The sequence below is a fragment of the Rattus rattus genome, chromosome 11, assembly GCF_011064425.1.
Source record: "Rattus rattus isolate New Zealand chromosome 11, Rrattus_CSIRO_v1, whole genome shotgun sequence".
Taxonomy (NCBI): domain Eukaryota; kingdom Metazoa; phylum Chordata; class Mammalia; order Rodentia; family Muridae; genus Rattus; species Rattus rattus.
The window spans coordinates 22,362,983-22,382,741 of record NC_046164.1 but is presented as its reverse complement, the minus strand read 5'-3'; the positions used below and the strand labels follow the sequence as shown (position 1 = coordinate 22,382,741).

The window sequence follows — 19,759 nt, the reverse complement described above, 5'->3', positions numbered from 1 at the left end:
AAGGCAGTGAGTGCACGCGCAGAGGCCACCATGGCCCTTGTGAAGCCTCAGGCCGTCAAGCCCAAGATGCCAAAGGACCCAGCCGCAAACTCAGCGTCTGGCTTTCATGGCTCACCCCAAGCTTGGGAAGAAGATTCAAAGCCACATGGTCAAGGGTCGTAGGCTATGCCAACCAAAGCCCAAGGCTCAAACCAAGGCAGAGGCCAAAGCTCCAGCTTAGGCCCAGGCTTCAGCTCTAGCTCAGGTTCGCAAAGGTGCCCAGGCCCCTGTGAAGGCCCCGTAGAAAAGACTCCTGCCAGTATGAAGACAGACAGACGGCTGTGACACACCCACCTACACACTATGTGCAGATGACCAGTGTCCTATGCTCTTTTTACAAATAAACTTGAGACAAGAAAAACGAACAAAGAAACTGATAGTTAGTATATGCTTGGCCCACGGAAACCGGCACTGTTAGGAGGTATTGGCCTTGTTGGAGTAGGTGGCCTTGTTGGAGAAAGTTGGTTACTGTGAGGGTGGGCTTTGAGGTCCTATGCTCAAACTCTGAACAGTTCGGAAGAGATAGTTTCCTTCTGGTGCTACCTTTGGATAAAAATGTAGAACAGTCAGCTCCTTCTAGAATGCCATGTCTGTCTAGAGGATGCCATGCTTCCCACCATGATTGTAATGGACTGAACCTCTGACACTGTAACCAAGTCCCAATTAAATGTCTTTCTTTATAAGAGTTGCCTTGGTCATGGTGTCTCTTCACAGCAATAAAACCCTAATTAAGACACAAGCAAACAAACAAACATATGGCTATGGCTAGGTAGATACTAGACAGATGAGTGAGTGAGTGAGTGAGTGAGTGAGTGAGTGAGTGAGTGAGTGAAGCCAGTTGTGGTGGGTGGCTTACATCTTTAACCCCAGCACTCTGGAAGCAGAGTCTCCATTGAGTTTGAGGCCAGCCTGGTCTACAGTAGTGTGAGACCTTGTCTCAAGAAATAGAATAAAATAAAAGACAAATTAAATATACAAAACCTTTTGGACATTGATCAAGTTGCTACGCTTTGGGTATGGGATCAGGGGGTAAAGAGACAAGAGACCTGTGTCTCTAACTCGATGTGTTTCAATGCAGTTTGGTTAACCAATAAAATATATTGTATTTATAGTTTGAAAAATATCCAGAGATGACCCTTGGCAGCTCTCAGAGACTGAGCTACCCACCAAAGAGCATACGCAGGCTGGACTGTAGGGTTGCCTTGTCCCACTGCAGAGGGAGAGATTGCACCTAACCCTGAAGAGACTTGATGTGCCAGGGTGGGAGGTATGGAGGGGAAGATACAGGTGGGAGGGACACACTTTCTCAGGAGAAGTGGAGAGGGGATGGGGGAGGGCCTCTGGGAGGGAGGAGCTGGGTGGGAGACAGTGTTTTGAGATGTAAACAAACAATTTTTTTTTTTAATTAAAAGAAAAGAAAAGGTCCAGAGAAGCAGGCTTAGCGGCACACGTGTGTAATCCCGACAGGTTGACCCAGGAGGATCTTCTATCAGAGGCCAGCTTGGGTTAGCCAGCCCCTATTTTTAAAGATAAATAAATGAGAATTTTCAAAGTCAAGAGAAGTTAGAAAGTTTCCTTTAGGGAGTTGAACTGTTTTTGCGTCTTTGTTCCTGCAGATTTCCTAAACTTCGACAATGTCAAAAGAAAAGATGTAAGGAATGTAAACGTGAAGCTCAGTTAGTCTGGATTCCATTGCGCATGCGTGGGAAGGGTTTTACACCCAAAGGTAACCTGTTGATGTTCAACATAAGGCAAAGGGAGGAGGCTTTGACGCACACTGGATTAACATGAAAGCGGATCAGATAACAGTCAGCGCTTGCCTCTGTTTAAGATTTTGGCCCTAATCTCTGGTTAAGAGAGGAGGCAGGCGGTACCTACCGCCACGGCATCCCTTTCTCTTTTTAGCTTTTAGAGACAAGGTCTCTCTACGTAGCCTTGGCTGATCTGAAACTCACTACATAAACCAGGTTAGCTTCTTCTGCCTCAGTCTCCAGAATGCCAGTGCAAGTGCACCCTATACACCTGGCAGGGTACCACCTTCATATTAAAACAGCCAACATTCAAAGATCGTGGCTTTCACCCACTGCTGGCTTCTTCCCAGACATTTTCAAATGATATCGTCAGATCACTCAAGGACCACTTTAGGTGATTCTGGGATTCAGTCACAGTTGACTGATAAATTAGAAAGTTCTAGGCCATGTTCGGCATACCTAGCAGATTGCTGAAATTGCAAGGCTCAATGGCTGAATGAAACTTTATGCTATTACTATTATTACTACTACTACTACTACTACTACTACTACTACTACTACTACTACTACTACTACTACTATCGTGCATATATGCTCATGAGTGTGCTGTATGTGCCTGCAGTGTATGCACACATGTATACAGGTGCTCCTGCACATGTGTCCAACACAGAGACCAGAGGAAGACATGGAATATTCTACTCGATCACTCTCTGCCTTATGAGACAGTCTCTCAGTGAACCTGAGGGCAAGCTGGTGACCGGCAGGCCTCGGTAGACTTCTGTCTTCACCCCCTACAGTGCTGAGGTTACAGGCACCAGCACAGCCACTCCCACGCTTGCATAGCAAGCATAGCAAGTGTTCTCCCCGCCCCCCCACCCCCAAGTCACCTTTTCAGCCCCTGGTACTTTTATGGACTTGTTGTTGTTGCTGCTGTTTTCAGACAGGGGATCTCTGTGTAGCCCTGGCTGAACTCATTCTGTAGACCAGACTGGTCTCTAACTCACAGAGATCTTCCTGTCTCTGCCTGGAATGAAAGGCATACGCCACACCTAGCCCTCGACTGTTTTCTTTTTTTTTTTGGTTCTTTTTTTTTTTTGGAGCTGGGGATCGAACCCAGGGCCTTGCGCTTTCCTAGGCAAGCGCCTACCACTGAGCTAAATCCCCAACCCCGTACTGTTTTCTAATGTCGAGATTTTTTCTTCCAAGACTTTGTGGTAAATGACTTAGTGCAGAGTGAATCTAGTTCCCCTCAAATTGTGCCTTCAAAGCATCCATTACCATTTCCATAACTCGTAGCATTTACTTCTAACTGGTTTATTCTCCACGGATGAGAGTGTTCAAAGCTGTTTAGACCAGGCTGCAATGCTATTCTATGATCATTTATCATTATATTTATTGAAACTCTTGTTAATCATTCACTGACGTTTAACGTTTTCTACTTAACGGTTAGAATAGGCAAATACTACTACTCGTTCGAAGGTTTTAGAACGCCATTTTTAGCCTTTAGGTCTGTGACTCTTAGAAATAACCGAGTGTTGTGGGTGTAGAAACTGTCTTCAGCAATTTTCCACAAGCACTTCTATCAGTTATTTAAATGTGATCAAACTTGATCAAAAGCAGGGGCTAATAGTGGCTACAAAGCCAGGCGTGGAAATAAACCTGAAGTTCTAGGACTCAGGAGACTAAGGCAAGAGTCCTGGGAGTTCAATGCCAGCCTCGCATTCATGAAGAAATCCTGTTTCAGACAACAAACGCGACAAAAGTAACTAAATAGATAAGGACCCCAGGGTTGGGGAATGGGCTAAACTGGTAAAGCTGCTTGTAGGAGGCGGCCTAGCTGAGTTCAATCTCTGGAAACCACATGGCAGAAGAAAAAAAATTAATCATTCTTTTTTCTTTTCTTCCTTTCCCCTCCCTCTCCCTTCCCTCCCTTCCTTTCTTCCCTCTTTCCTTCCTTTCTTTCCCCTACCTTCCTCCCTCCTCCTCCCTCCCTCCCTCCCTCCCTCCTCCCTTCCCTCCCTCCCTCCCTCCCTCCCTCCTCCTCTTCCTCTTTTGGAAGTCTGATTGAGAGTTGGGAGAACCTCAGAGCAGGAGGTCAGGGAACAACTTTCAGATTGTGTCCTCTCCTCTATGCTGGTTGCCAGTTCTGAGGGTAAGTGCTTTTGGCCACTGAGCCATCCCAAGGGCTCAAAAGTGCTACTTTAAATCTGTCAGGTTAGTATTCCCTACATTTTATTTTTATTTTTTTTTAAAAAGATGCATTCTGGGATGGTGGCATATGCCTTTGATCGCACAGTTCTGGAGGCTGAGCCAGGAGGATCTCTGTGAATTCCACGCCATCCAGAGCTAAACAGTAAGAACTTGACTCAAATGAAAAGACTGTGTGATTATAATGTAAGATCTATGGCATTAGAGAATGAAATGAATTATATTAACTAAGTTACTTAAAACCTAAATAATTTTGATAAGGGCACATATAGTGGTCTAATATCCCTTTAATGGGACACTAAAATTTTGAGCAAATAAAACTACTATTATCAAGACAAATGAGAAAACCCATTTTAAAATCTGCTAGGGCCAACACTCAGGAGGTAGAGACAGGTGGATCTCTGTGAGTTTGAAGCCATCCTGGTCTACATAGAGAGTTCTAGGACAGCCAGGACTATAGACTAGTGGTTCTCAAAATTCCTAATGCTGCATATGAAACCCTTTAATACAATTCTTCATGCTGCGATGACCCCCAACCATAAAATTATTTTTGTTGCTACTTCATAGCTGTAATTTTGCTACCATTACAAATTGTAATGTAAATATCTGTTTTCCAAATGTGAAAGGGTTGTTTGACACCTCCTCTCCCAAAGGAGTTTCCACCCACAGGTTGAGAACCACTGACATGGAGAACCTGTCTCAAAATGAAATGTGTTAGGACTAGCAGGGAGAAGGCTCTGTGATTCAGAGCGCTGTCTGCTCTTGATCACTAGCACCCACATGGTGGCTCACAATGGTTTGTAATTTCAGTTCCAACGAATCTGACATCCTCTTCTGGGTCCCTAGGCACCGCATACATATGTGGTATATGTGTAGGGAAAACACCCATACACGTAAAATTAAATAAATAATTAAAAATGTTAGTCACGCAGTAATTAGTTCATATATCTGGTAGCTAAAAACAGGTCTTTTAGGTCCAATTGCAGCAAAATTGAATTTTGGCTGTATTAATCTTTTTTTTTTTTTTTTTTTGGTTCTTTTTTCGGAGCTGGGGACCGAACCCAGGCCTTGCGCCTCCTAGGCAAGCGCCTACCACTGAGAGCTAAATCCCAACCCTGGCTGTATTAATCTTATAACTTTCCCAAAGGAGCGTTTGAAAGTTTTACCATGCTTGAAGAATGGGACCTCAAAAACTATCCTGTCGAGGCTGCAAAGATAGCTTAGTGGTTACAAACACACTTGCAGCCGGACAAGCGGTGGCCCATGCCTTTAATCTCAGCACCACACAGGAGGTAGAGGCAGGTGGATCTCTGTGAGTTTGAGGCTAGAGTGAGTTCCAGAATAGTCAAAACTGCACAGAGAAACCCTGTCTTTAAAAAGAAAAAAAAAAAAAAAAGAAAAAGAAAAAGAAAAAAAAATGAAAGAAAGAAAAAAGATAAAACAAAAAAGCAAAAACAACTAGCAAAGCGCCGCGCACTTGCTGTATAATAGGAGGATCAGAGTTTAGTCCCAGCGCCCAAGTGAGGACCAGCGGGGCGTGGTCTGCACCAACTCTGAGCTGTGCAGGCAGAGACCAGAGGAATTCTGGGGCTTTCAGAGATCCTGGCTCAAGGGAGTAAGGTGGAAAGTGTTGAGAAGGACGCCCCAAAACCCTCCTCTGCCCTTCACTTGAACACTGTATTTTTGAAGATGTTGGGGGGTCGCTTGGCTGGGAGAGATTTAAAGGTGATATCTAATCTACTTAGGTGCATCTCAGACCCCGTAGCCTTCCTGATATTCCAGACTGGAGGTTCTGCGGTGTGTGGGCAAAGGAAGTTTAGTAAACCATGGGAATCAGGGTTTTCCCAGTTGTTTTTGTAGTATTAACATAAACTTTTGCTTAAGAATTTCAACAGCACTTATAAGAAAAACAAACTATATAAAGAAGGTTTCTTTTTTCTTCCTGACGGGAATTTAACATGTCTCCAGGCTGGCCTCTTCGGCTTCCCAAGGGCTGGGATTATAAACATGTTTACTCTTTTAAGACTATCCCAGCTGTTTCTATTATTTATACATTATTATTATTATTATTGTTTATATGTGAGTACACTGTAGCTGTCTTCAGACACACCAGAAAAGGGTGTTAGATTCCATTACAGATAGTTGTGAGCCACCATGTGGTTGCTGGGATTTGAACTTAGGACCTCTGGAAGAGCAGTCAGTGCTCTTAACCGCTGAACCATCTCTCCAGCCCTTATTTGTACTTTTATTCTTTTTTTTTTTTTTTTTTTTTTTTTTTTTTTTGAGGAAGAAGCTCTGTTGCTTCCTTTTCCTTTTTTTTTTTTTTTTTTGGCTCTTTTTTCGAGCTGGGACCAGAACCCAGGGCCTTCCGCTTACCTAGGCAAGCGCTCTACCACTGAGCTAAATCCCCAACCCTTATTCTTTTAAGTTTCGACTACATCTTTAAGATTTATTTTGTGTATGGGGATAGCATTTTGCCACCATTTGACACAGAAGACTGTATATGGGAGTTGCTTCTCTCCGTCCACCCTGGGGGCAGGGTTATCAGGCTTGCAGCCCTCGGTTGTTTTAAATATTTATTTCTTGTTTTATTTTACCTTTGCATCGCTTCTTGGCCTTTTGGCTAAGATCAAGTGTATTTTACCTTTGCAAATGAAAATTGTGAACACTCACCACTCCGCTTTCACAATCCAGGATTTATATATATATATATATATATATATATATATATAAATGTGCTACCATATCAGGTAGACACAATAAAGCAGTGATGGCATATGCCTTATATATATATATATAAATAAAGTTTTTTGTTTGTTTTTTCTTTTTGGGGATGCTGGGGTCAAACCCAGAGCCTTATTCACCTAATAATTATAAGACTTATTTTGTTTGTATTAATGTGTGTGTTCTGCTGTGTGTGAGCTCGCCATGTGTGTGTGGTTGCCTGAGGAGGTCCTGAGGAGGCGGGGGATGCGGCTGGAGAGCTACCTGCAAGATAGCGCACAGATCCTCTGCAAGAGCGGTGAGTGCTCTAAACCCCTAAGCTGTCTCTCCAGCCCCTCTGTGGGAGGAGGGTTTCTCTGTGCAGTCCCGTCTGTGCTGGAACTTGCTCTATAGACCAGGCTGGCCTCGAACTCACAGAGATCTCCTGTTTCTGCCTCCTGAATGTGGGGATTAAACCCATGTACCATCACCACCTGGCTTTTTTACTTTTTTTAAATTCATTTGGCCTTTTGAGATAGGGTCTCATGTAGCTCAGGATAGCTATGCAGTTGGTAACCTCTTGGCCCCTCTGCCTGTACTTCCCAATGCTGGGATTATAGGCTATCCCACCACACACATATATTAAAATTTAACAGCGGGCATGATGGTACTGGCCTTTAATTCAAGCACTGGGAAGGCAGAGGCAGGTGGATATCTGTGGTTTCAAGGTCATCCCAGTCAACATAGTGAGTTCCAGGACAGCTAGAACAACATAGTGAAACCCTGTCTAAATTCCCATAAACAATCAAAAAAAAAAAAAAGTAGATGTAACAAAATGTTTATATTTTTAAGAGAAAAATCATTAAAATAACCTATTTAATTCTTCGTCATATACCTAACGTGTGTCTCCAACTGACGGTGTAAAGAAGTATGGCAGCAAACTCCTCAGGAGGTGGGAAAATGAGGAAGAAACGGGCTTATTCCAAGCTCAGGAACAAGCCAGTAAGGTTCTGACCTAGAGGAGAGTTTCCCAACATGCTGTGCCCTAATGCCCTAAGTGCCTCTTTCACAGTGTGAAGCAATCCCTTGATCCCTGAGGAATTTCGGAAGGATAGTCAGTGTTTGTGTGTGGCATACAAAAAAGTGTTGACATAGGTTACCCTTTATGGAAAACTGTGTTCTTGAGGACTGTGGTTTAAAGTTCATTTAACATAAATTTAGGGTCAGCGAGATGGCTCAGTGGGTAAAGGGGCTTGTTGCCAAGCCTGACGGTGTGAATTTGATCTCAGACCCACAGAGTAGGAGAAAACTGATTCCCCTAGGTAGTCTTCTGACCTTCACCCTTGAATCACAGCACATGAGCAGCCCCACTCCCAACAAACACAATACTTTTTTTTTCTTTTTTAAGACAAAGTGTCTATGTAGCCCTAGCTCTCCTATGTCTTGCTAAGCATACCAGGTTGGCTTCGAACTCACAGCCATGTAACTCAGCCTCTCCAATGCTGAAATTAAGGGTGTGTGCTACCATGTCAGGTAGATACAATAAAGCAGTGATGGCATATGCCTTAATTCCAGCTCTCAGAGGGGAGAGGCAGATGAATCTTTGTGAGTTCAAGGCCAGCCTAGTCTACAGAGTAGAGTGAGTTTCAGAATAGCCAGGGCTACACAGAGAAATTCTGTCTTTAAAAAAAAACAAAAAACAAAAAAAAGAAAAAGAAAAAAAAAAAAAACAGAAAAAGAAAATTTAAAGCAAAATATCTACGTACTAAATTATCAGTGGTTAAAATCCTGATGTAGCCGAGTGACAGAGCTTTGACTGTGTTTGATTCCCCAGCACTGGGGGGGGGGGGAGTTATAATACACACAAATGCAAACACTGGCATTTCTTATCTAATAAACACTGCACATCATTTAAATTACTTATATAAGAGAAAGCATTTTGTGGCGTATTTTCAAGTCTAGTTTTAGAAGTGAATGTACAGTAAAATGCATTTTAAAATTTATAAATTTGGGTGCTTTTTATGTCCGGCATGTGTACTTTTTTTCTTTTAGTTACATTTTCTTGTGTGTGCGCGTGCGCGAGCATGCGTGTATGGGTACTCGGCTGCTATGGTGTGACGAGGAGGTTAGCAGACAGCTTTTGGGAGTCGGTTTTCTTTTTTCAGCCTGTAGGTTTTCGGGGGTTGAATTTAGGTCATCAGGCTTGGCAGCAAGCACCTTACCTGCTAAGCTGTCCCCTCCCCCATTTTTATAATTTTTTTCTTTTCTTTTCTTTTTTTTTTCCGGAGCTAAATCCCCAACCCCAGCTAAATCCCCAACCCCAGCTAAATCCCCAACCCTCCATTTTTATATTTTTGAGATAGTCTTACCATATAACTCAGGCTGGTTTTAGACTCATAATTTTTCTGCCTCAGCCTCCTAAGTGCTAAAATTACAGGCGTGCAACACCATATTTAGCTTTTTTCTTCTTTTTTTTGAGGTAGACCACACTGGCCTTAAACTCAGAGATCCTCCTGCCTCTGACTCCAAAATGCTGGGATTAAAGGCGTGTGCCACTACACCCAGCTTTTAAAAACATTTCTTTTTAAGATTTGCTTTCTAAATTCTGTGAATTATGTGTGTGTGTTTGTGTAAGTGCGTGTGAGTGCAGTGCCCTCAAAGTTCTGAAGAGGTCTCTGGATCTCTGGGGCCAGAGTTACAGGCACTTGGGAATTACCCAGCACGGGTGCTAGGAACTGAATTCTGGTCCTTTTGCAAGAGTGCTCTTAACCACTGAGCCAACCCTCCAGCACCCCCTCTCCTTTTTCTTTCTTTCTTTTTTTGATTTAGTTGTTTGTTCGTTTGTTTTTATTTTTTGAGACAGGATTTTCTCTGTGTGGCTCTGGTAGTCCTAGACTTGCTTTGTAGACCAGGCTGGCCTCAAACTCACATCTATGTGCCTTTGCCTCCTGAGTGCTGGGATCAAAGGCATGCATGCACCACCGTGCCCAGATGTATTGTGTCTTCTTTGAAAATAGACTAGTGCACAAGTTAACTTGGAGGTCGAACATGTGATTTACAGATCCTGTGAGAACCTCCATGAGGCAATGCTGTCATCTCCCCATGCCTTGCATCCTGGTCATGTTTCATCTGACCACTTGTTCAGTAACCAGAAGTCACTGGGTTTGAGAAGCAGAGGAAAGGGAAGGGCTCTTGACTGCTGTGATGTTATTTGGCAATGTCTGGTGACACTTTGGGTTGTCAGCAAGGCTGGCTTCAGGCTGAGGGAATAGGCTGGGTGGGGAGATTTGTAGCTGGCAGAGGCCCCAGGGTTGCTGGACATCGTAGAATGCTCAGGACAGTCCATCTCAACAGAAAGTTACCCAGCCCCAAATGTCAATAGCTCTGGGGTTGAGAAATCCTCGCACTGTGTCAACAGTGTATGTCTATGAAAGATAACATTTCAAAGCCACAAAATGGTCCCAGCTAACACAGAGGCCAGCAGTGCTTCGTGGGGGTGAACTGAGGGAGTGGCTGCTTCCTAAGACTCACACCTCGGGCCCTGAGGCTGTCTACCTAAGATGCTCCACTTTAAGGAGAAGTTTGCAAACTTTTTTTTTCTCTTTTTTTTTTTTTTTTTTTTTTTTTTCAGAGCTGGGACCAACCCAGGGCCTTGCGCCATAGGCAAGCGCTCTACCACTGAGCTAAATCCCCCAACCCCGTTTGCAAACTTCTTATTGGTTGTATTTATTGACTTAAAAATAGAATGAAAAACAAATGCCATTATTGTCTTGATTACTCTATGTGAACTCTTGGGCTTTTGATGATCCAAGAAAGAAGGACCCACCTGCATAGACCAACTCTCTATGAAATGTTTCTTATGTATTTTGAAAATTACATCGTATTTGTTTTGTGGACATGTATGCCTTTGTACGTTTGTGTGTGTGTGTGTCAGGGCATGCGTGCCACAGACCTGGTGTGGAAGTTCTCTCCTTCCATCAGGCCATCGCTCTTGGCTTCAGGGGTCTTTACCAGTTGAGTCCCGTGTATTTACTTCATATGTATTTTGAGACAGTTTCTTATTATGTAACCCAGGCTGGCCTTGAACTCACAATCTTCCTGCCTCCAACTCCCGAGTCAGGATTGATTGGACATATATTGCCACACCCATATGACTGTTGAACTTTTAAAATTGAACATAAGAGATCTCTGATCTCTTTCTTGCTCTTTTAAAAATTTATTCATTTAATTTTGAGACAGGGATTCACTGTTGCCCTAACTGGCCTTAAACTCCACATAGACCAGGCTGGCCTCAAATTCACAAAGAACTCTTAGGATTAAGCCATCTTGTCCAGGTAAAATCTTTACTCTATAAATGCCAACCTGTAAGAAGGGACAGACCTGACGGAGGAGGAAAGGGTCCTCTGAGGCCCTTATCTCTGCTCAGTCAGCCAGGAAATTGCTCCTTTTTGCTTAAAGCAAAATTGCTTGAATTCAATTTGTCACTTGCAACCAGCAGCATCCTGACTAATGCACCACCAGATTAATATCTGTAATATTTCAAGAATTAGCAACAATACAACGAAACAGGAAGATTGAATTTGACATTGGTTCTGTGATTACAAAGATTAAGTTAGAGAGGCTGGAGAGATGACTCAACAGTTCAAGAGCACTGGCTGCTTGTTCAAAGACCTGGGTTCAATTCCAGTGCCCACAAGGTAGCTCGTAACTCTCCGTCACTCCAACTCCAGGGGTTCTGGGGCCTTCACAGATACACATGCAGGCAAAACACCAGTGCACATAAAATAAAAATAAACACATCTTCTTTAAAAAGATTACGTTAGAAGCCTGTATGTACTGTAACATGTGCCAAATGTTCTGTGTTAGATACTGGAAACATAAGGTCCAAGAGCAAGCAAACAGGGCAGATGGCTCAGCAGGGAAAAGAACTTCCTACCAAGCCTGAGGACCTGAGCTGCATCCTTGAGACTTACATGACAAAAAGAGAGAATGACTCCTAAAAGTCATCCTCCAAACTCCACACCTGTGCCTCAGCATACAAATAAGCAGAATTTAAAAACACAAAACAAAGGAGGCCAACACAAGCAATAGCAGCAGCAACAAAAGTCCCTGGGAACTCTTAGGCTAACTGAAGAGAAAGAAAGGGATTAGGGGACGGAGAGACAACTCAGTGGTTAAGAGAACTGGCTGTTTTTCCAAAGGACCCGAGTTCAATTCCCAGCACCCACGTGGCAGCTCACAACTGTCTATAACTCTAACACCATCCGGCATGCAGGCAAAATGCCTTTAAAGAAAGGATCAACTGATATGGCTGCGGTGAGCCCAGAGAAGGGGCAGTTACCTCTGAGGTGGTGACTGTCTACAGCAAGGTTGTCACAGTGTTGGATGGGAAAAGCAGGATTTTGAAAGGTCTTCTATCTGGATAGAACGTGCTAGAAAGGCTGGGTGTGGAGGACTAGCAAGGTAAACCTGGGTTACATTATGACTTGTGTGCTTACAGAGGGTGATCTGATAATGGGATGGGAGAAGGCCAGAAAGGGGGGTTTTAAGGGTTAGGTAACAAAAGCCTTGGGAAGGCATCAAAGTATTTATGCAGGGAACTCAACATGGTACATATTTCAAATGTTATTGTTAAAATAATTGTTAAATAGGCACGATAATAGCTCCCTTGTAAGGGTGTGAGAACTGCATATGAGCTAAGTTGATTAGATGCTCACAAATGGCTAAACCAAAATCCATCCTTATTCTGTTCCAAACACAGAACATCCATTGGTAGGGGGGACCATGGGAAATTCATGCCAGAGGTAAGGAATCTCGAAGTGTCTTTAATAACATAATCTGACTCAGGTTGCAGTTGGGGATGTGGTTCAGTTGGTAGTTTGTTTGCCCAGTGTGTCAAAGCACTAGGTTTGATCTCTAACACCTACGTAAACCAGGGAGGGTTGTCCAGACTATATTCGTGGCCCAGGAGGTGGGAGCAGAAGGTAACAATTTGAAGGCTGTCCCCAGCTATATAACAAATTCAAGGGAAGTCAGGGCTGTCTGTGTGAGGCTTCATCTTAAAAACAAAAGCAAACAAGCAAACAAAGCCTAAATTCCAAGTAGTGAGCTGGACCATTTCGGTTCCTCTAAACTAGGACTCTTCAAATTGGACAAACTTTTCAAGATCATTCTAGAACTAGAAATTGGTCATACGTTTTCCAAAAACCTCTGAGAAGCAGAGTCGAAAGCATCCTACGATCCATACACAACAACTGGGTTTTAAGTTAGTTTTAGTTTAATACATATCCCCCCCCCCCCCCGGAGCTGAGGACGGAACCCAGGGCCTTGCGCTTGCTAGGCAAGCGCTCTACCACTGAGCTAAATCCCAAACCCCTTAATACATATTCTTGAAGTAAAAATTCTAAGGAATGCTTCTCCTGGGTCACAAGGGAAACAAGAAAGAAAAATACTTTACTGTAGCATAAAATATCAGATTAATCTCTTTTTTTTTCTTTTGTTAAAGAAAGGGCTGAGAGGAGACCTGTAGGAAACAAGTTCACTTCAGGCTACCAAAGCATTGCAAGATTTCTCTCTGGTGCGATAGGTCACTGGGTTATGCTGAGAATTTCACTGTCTTGCTGATTTCAAGGGACTCCTTTGGCCATTTATCTAGGCTAGTGGTTTAGAAATTTTAAGGACAATGGAGAAATAACTTGGGGCAACATGACTATTTACGAATAAAGTCCTTGGAGATGGCTCTGTGGACTAAACCTGATGACCTGAGCTTGTTCCCCAGGCCCCACGTGGTGGGAGGAAGAAACCGACTCCAGCAAGATGTCCTCTGACCTCTGCAAGCGTACCATGACACGTGCACAAGGACGGCGTGTGTGTCTGTGTGTTTGAACAGGCTCACAAGCACCTACTAGTGAGCACACACACATGTAGTCATGCATAAACGTAAATTTCAGAAAAAAAGTAGAGTTGATGACGTAGAAGAAAAAGGGAAACACGAGAATAGGGCATTTTTATAGCTATTTTGGATGTAATGAATGAGCTTGAGATTAATTTCCTGCTAAGGGAAACATGACTGAAACCATCCGGCTAAATATATAAGATATGAATATATATACATGAGTCCAAAATCCAAAGGGAAAAAGGGTGGTTAGCTGGAGCAGTTTTATATAGGGCCTTTTCTGACCCTATATATTCAAAATTTTGATTCCTTAGAATAAATTTCCCCTCACACATTATAAAATGTTATTGATAACCTTTTCCTTTCATCGTAAAAATGTAACAAGTGTTTCATTTATTTTTCTCAAGTGAACTATCTATTCAAGAAGTTAACTCCGTTTCCAGATGTCAGCCTCCTGTGAGGCCGCGTCCCTCCAAAGTCCTTAGATGAGCCTTTAATAAAAGAGATTTAAAATAAAGAGCTGTGGATAACACTGCCAATCATAAATATGTTCACAGCAGCTGAACTTTATTATGGACATGGCTGAGTTTGATCTCGCTGAGCCTCCAACCTTAAGAGGGGAATAATGAGAATGGAGGGCCTATTTCATGGCTGTCGTGAGGGTCAGACGAGTTATACAGAAAGTGCTTTCCGGAGCCTGCACTGGGCGTGCAGTAGGGACTGTTATTTTTCATGCACTTTCACTATTGTTTTGATACATGGAGCTTTTCCCAGTATAGACACTGGCTTCTGAAATACCCTATTTTAAATACCTCTCCCCCCGTAGAGCCTCTTCTTCTCATGTTTTAGATTTGTTGGTCTCATTTAGCTCCCAACACATGTTATCCCAGCTGTTTTGTTATGGAACCTATGTAGTGCCAAATGTGAGCTGTAAATCATTTCATTTTCTGCATTTAATATGCACAGGTGAGCTACTGGCAATTCCCTTTACTATGGCTAAGTACCTCTAAGCACAGGAGCAACAATATTATGTGGAATATTAGAATGATTGTGTGTTAACACTATTCTGCCATCGGGAGGTACTGAGAAAAACACGATCTATAAAGTGCTGCTTTCCCACCGAATAAAACTAGACTCCTATTCTCACATCAAACTACATAACCGCGTAGTTTAAAAATGGCCTTAAAGCACAGCTGTGAGGGAAATTAAATCAATATAGTAGTACCAACATTGGAAAATGAGACTTTTAAATATAAAATTGGAAGATAGAATTTGTAAGTTAGGGTGAACTTAGTGGTGTTGATTTTTGGTAAACTACCCCTTTAAAGAAAGTTTCTTTTAGCCCAGTTCCCTGTTCTGAAGCTCTTGTGAGAAGCCAGCTGTACAGTACCTTGATCAGGTTGTGTCCCACAGTGTAGACAGCTGTTAAATTTCCCTTCTCTCCTGGCGCATGCATACCTGTGCCAAACCCATGCCAAGCAACGAGGTAAGGGTTGTGAATTGTAATCCAATATTTGACACGGTCTCCAAAGGTCTGGAAGCAGTATGTGGCATAGTCATTGAAGAGATCTATCATAGTTGCATTTTTCCAGCCCCCATATTCTTCCTGTAGCGTCAAAGGCAAATCCCAATGGTATAAGGTAACAATGGGTTCGATATTCCTAAGTACCAGCGAGTCCAGAAGTGCTCTGTAGTACTGGAGACCTTTTGCATTCACAGCTGCTACTGTTCCGTTGGGGAACAACCGCGGCCAGGAGATTGAGAACTGATAAAAAGAAACTCCTAAAAAATCCAGAGCCAGCAAGTCCTTTTCCAGAAAGACATAACTGTCAGTGGATCTGTCTGTGCTGTTGACACCTCTCAGGTGTGAGTCGACATAACGGTCCCAGATCGAGGGTCCTCTTCCATCTGCCTTCCAACTCCCTTCCACTTGAAATGCTCCGGTCCCAACGCCCCAGGAAAAGTTTTTAGGGAAAGTGTCATAGAGGAACAGCTGACTTGGGTTTACCGGACTCACGTATTGTTTTTTATCCCATATTGCTTTCCCGTCTCCAGAGAAGCCGGTAACAGCTCGCAGCAGAACCAATGCAGACAGCACGGCAGATCTTTGCAGTGCCCGTTTGGACATTGTTTTCCTAGAGCGTGTGCTTCTTTCATCAGAGCTGAAGAAAACCCATTCATTCCCTGGAGACCCTGCTGCACAGCCTGTCTTCATTTGCCACGAACTGCTGGACTGTCTTTATCAGCGCTCCAGTAAAAGCCTGTGATTGTAAAGCCCTGTCAATGATTAGCCTGGACCGGGGAGACTTAGGATGGGTCATGAGAGCCACACAATTTGAGGGAGGTGGCCTCGTTGCCGCCGTCAACAGCATGTGTCGGCTTCTTGAGATGAGGAAAGTCAGATGGGCGAAACCGCATCCCGGACACTAATTTGAATGTGTTAAATAAATGTATGGAAACGGTGCCCGAGAATGGTGCCCGAGAATGGCGTTTTCTGTGTGGTCTCTTAGGTGGCCGGAGACCTTTTCTGAATGTTTTGAACTTTATTGAGTCAGGGATCTACTTTTCTATTTTTAGAGTTTGAGTGATAATTTTATCATCTCCCATTTTAGGAAAATCAATTTGACATACAAGTCCATAGCCAGAAGTAAATAATTAAAAGCAGCGTATTACACTTTGACCAAAACCATACACACATAAGAATAATCTTTTTTTTTTTTTGTCTTTTTTTTTTTTTCGGAGCTGAGGACCGCTCTCCCCCTGAGCTAAATCCCCCAACCACATAAAAATAAACTTAATGATATCTATTTCAGGTAAAAACTTAGTTGATCGGGGGGTGGCTCATGCCTATCAGTCCTGCATTTGGGAGGCTGGAACAGGAGGATTGCTGAGTTTAAGGATAGCCTAGTTTACATAATTGAAAGCCACAATGGCTACAGAGCAAGACTCCATTTCAAAGACCCCAAAACCAACCCAAGTTGCCAGGTGCTTCTTGATCAGAGCACTTTGGGGGTAGAATCAAGAGGAACAGAAGTTTGAGGTCATATTTGGCTACACAGGGAATTTGAAGTCGTCTGGGGCTACATGACACTGGATATGGGAGATAAATTGAGTTTGGGACCTACGAATTTAATGTCTTTGGCAGTACTGGAGATCAAGCCTAGGTTTTGTGCATGCTAAGAAAGTGCTCTACCACTGGGCAATATGTCCCATTCTCTTTTTTGCATTTATTTATTTATTTATTTATTTATTTATTTATTTATTTATTTATTTATTGTAAGTACACTGCAGATGTCTTCAGACACACCAGAAGAGGGCATCGGATCCCACTACAGATGGTTGTGAGCCACCATGTGGTTGCTGGGAATTGAACTCAGGACCTCTGGAAGAGTAGTCAGTGCTCTTAACCACTGAGCCATCTCTCCAGCCCTTTACTTTTATTTTAAAGCAGGGGTTCATTATGCTACTGACGAACTTGATATGTATACAAGCTGGCCTTGAACTTGTGGCAATTCCCCTTGCCTCAGGCCTGCATCACCAGGCTCAGCAAGGTACCTAAACTGTTTTCGTTCAGTTTCACTACAAAGCCCTGTCTGACCCACTCAATTCTGCACTACAGTTTCCTGCTACATAAGAAATAGTACACAACGAGTGTGTGATGGTGCATTTTTTTTAAATTTACTCAAAGTGATTTTATTGCTTGTGTACACAACAGCATTTATGCCCTGAGAGCAGAGGCTGCGGACAAAGCGTAATTCCAATTGGGTGGGAGGACCCGCTTAATCTTATAGTAGCCAGAGGTGAATCCTGCTCTCCATCGGAATCAGGCGGGATTTAACATCCTTATCCTTTCTGTTCCTCTAAACGTGCTTTCGGGCAGCAACTGCTTGCTTGCTTGCTTTCTTCCCTTCTTTCTTTCTTTCTTTCTTTCTTTCTTTCTTTCTTTCTTCTTTCTTTCTTTCTTTCTTCTTTCTTTCTCTCTTTCTCTTTCTCTCTTTCTTTCTTTCTTTCTTTCTTTCTTTCTCTCTTTCTCTCTTTCTTTCTTTCTTTCTTTCTTTCTTTCTTTCTTTCTTTCTTTCTTTCTTCCTTTCTTTCTTTCTTTTGCAACTGCTTTCTTAAATGGTAGAGATCCTCAGGGAGATCAGAGGCAAGGCCTTTGGACTTAAGGATTCTCCAGATTTTATTTCCAGTCACAAAACAGACCTGTGCTACACCATGTGAGACCCTCAGGGCCACACCTATCTGGCCTTTCTTGGCCAACTTGTAAATTTGTTCCTTCGAGTCATCAGACATCATCTTCAACCACGTGGGAACGCTACGGCGGTGGGGCAGCACGGACTCGGACAGGCCCTTCCCGGGAGCCTGCATGCGACCCATAATGGCAGAGGTCTGACAGCCGACAGTGAACAATTTTAATCCCAGCACTTGGGAGGCAGAAGCGGGTGGTCTACACAGTGATTCAGACCAGCCAGAGCTACATAGTGAGACCCAGTCTCAAAAACAACAACAAAATAAAACCAAACAAAAATCCCAAGAAGCATAATAAGAATCTATTTATGGATTATTATGAGGGTAGAGTTACCATAGGTAAGGCACTGAGACCAGAGATTAACACACAGTCAGTGCTCAATAAACTTAAATTAAAAAATATTCTGGGGGGGTTGGGGATTTAGCTCAGTGGTAGAGCGCTTGCCTAGGAAGCGCAAGGCCCTGGGTTCGGTCCCCAGCTCCGAAAAAAAGAAAAAAAAAAATATTCTGGGACAGGTTCTTAGTCTATCGTTCAGGCTGGTCTGGAACTCCTGGAGCTCTTCCTGCCTCAGCCTCATGGGTGCTGGGATTACCGACGTGCACCACACTGGCTGGTTTTTCTTTTTCTTTTCTTTCCTTTCCTTTTCTTTTCTTTTTCTTTTTTTTTTTTTTTTTTTTTTTTTTTGACAGGGTTTTGTTGTGTAGTCCAGGTTAACCTGGAATTTGTCATCTGTCCAGCCTCAGCCTTTCCAGTGAATAATATGTGAAGGGGAAAGAGTCCAGTAAGCGATACTCAGATGTAGTATTGTAGTACTGTTCTGACTCGGCTTGGTTTCCTCCCTCATCAGCACGCTTCTCTTTAGCGTCACGTGGACCATGCTGTCCGCATCCAGCGTAGCCTAGGGCTTTCCTAGATGCTCTCTCGCCGTTTGCTATGGTACTCCCTTTAGCTCATGTCTGATTTTTTTTTTTTTTCTTTTCTTTTTTTTCGGAGCTGGGGACCGAACCCAGGGCCTTGCGCTTGCTAGGCAAGCGCTCTACCACTGAGCTAAATCCCCAACCCCTCATGCCTGATTTAAAGCCCAGCTACATCCTCTGGAAAATCTCTCTGACGCCCCAAAGTTTGGTTGGATTTAGACTGGTCTTTCTTGTTTCCATGAAAGCCTGCGTGTTTCTATCAAAACACATCTCGTAAGTCAACAAAAGACACAGTAAAATTCTCAGTAGTCTTTGTTCGACCGTAAACCCCTCTCTCTTGATTATCTCAGCACTCGAGAAGCAGAGGCAGGCAGATCTGTTAGAGGTCGGACTGGTTTAAATAGCAAGTTCTGGCTAGTCAGGATGACGTAGCAAGATGAGACCCTGCCTTAAGAAAAAGCCAAACCAAATTGAAACCAAAATAAATGAAACTAAACAACAACAAAATATGTGAGGTTGGGGATGCAGACATAGCTCAGTGGTAGCCTAGTGTGTTTAACGCTTGAGGGTCCATCTCTCTCTCTCAAAAAAAAAAAAAAAAAAAAAAAAAAAAAAAAAAAAAGTGGCTAAGATTGTAAGTCATGGACTGGAGAGATAGCTCAGAGGTTAAGAGCACTGACTGCTCTTCCAGAGGTCCAGAGGTCCTGAGCTCAAATCTCAGCAACCACATGGTGGCTCACAACTATCTGTAAGGAGTTTTGATGTCCTCTGTCCTCTTCTGGTGTGTCTGAAGACAGAGACGGTGTACTTCTATAGAATAAATAAATAAATAAATGAAAAGATTGTAAGTCATAATGGTTTAATTGTATCTTAGTCCAGTAGTAATTTTTCAACACATCATGAACCTAAATTTTTTTTGTAATTTTTTGATCCAATAAATTTGGAAGTTAATAATGACTCAATTGTTTTTCCTCTTTTGAAATACATTCTGCTATTT

At 43.0% G+C, this 19,759-nt stretch overlaps 1 protein-coding gene and 2 pseudogenes across 1 annotated transcript in view; 1 reads left to right on the top strand and 2 right to left on the bottom strand.

The window, feature by feature from the left end:
- Nucleotides 1-15,819, bottom strand: part of Klb (klotho beta) — a 39,013-nt gene extending 23,194 nt beyond the window's left edge. Inside the window, exon 1 of the mRNA XM_032916864.1 lies at nucleotides 14,987-15,819. Within this exon, the coding sequence (XP_032772755.1) occupies nucleotides 14,987-15,811 (825 nt within the window). The 5' untranslated portion in view covers nucleotides 15,812-15,819. The remainder of the gene's footprint in view (nucleotides 1-14,986) is intronic.
- On the top strand, nucleotides 6,602-6,767 carry LOC116913025 (annotated as a pseudogene).
- Nucleotides 15,820-17,314: 1,495 nt separating the features above from the next.
- Nucleotides 17,315-17,973, bottom strand: LOC116912668 (annotated as a pseudogene).
- Between the last annotated feature and the right edge of the window lie 1,786 nt (nucleotides 17,974-19,759).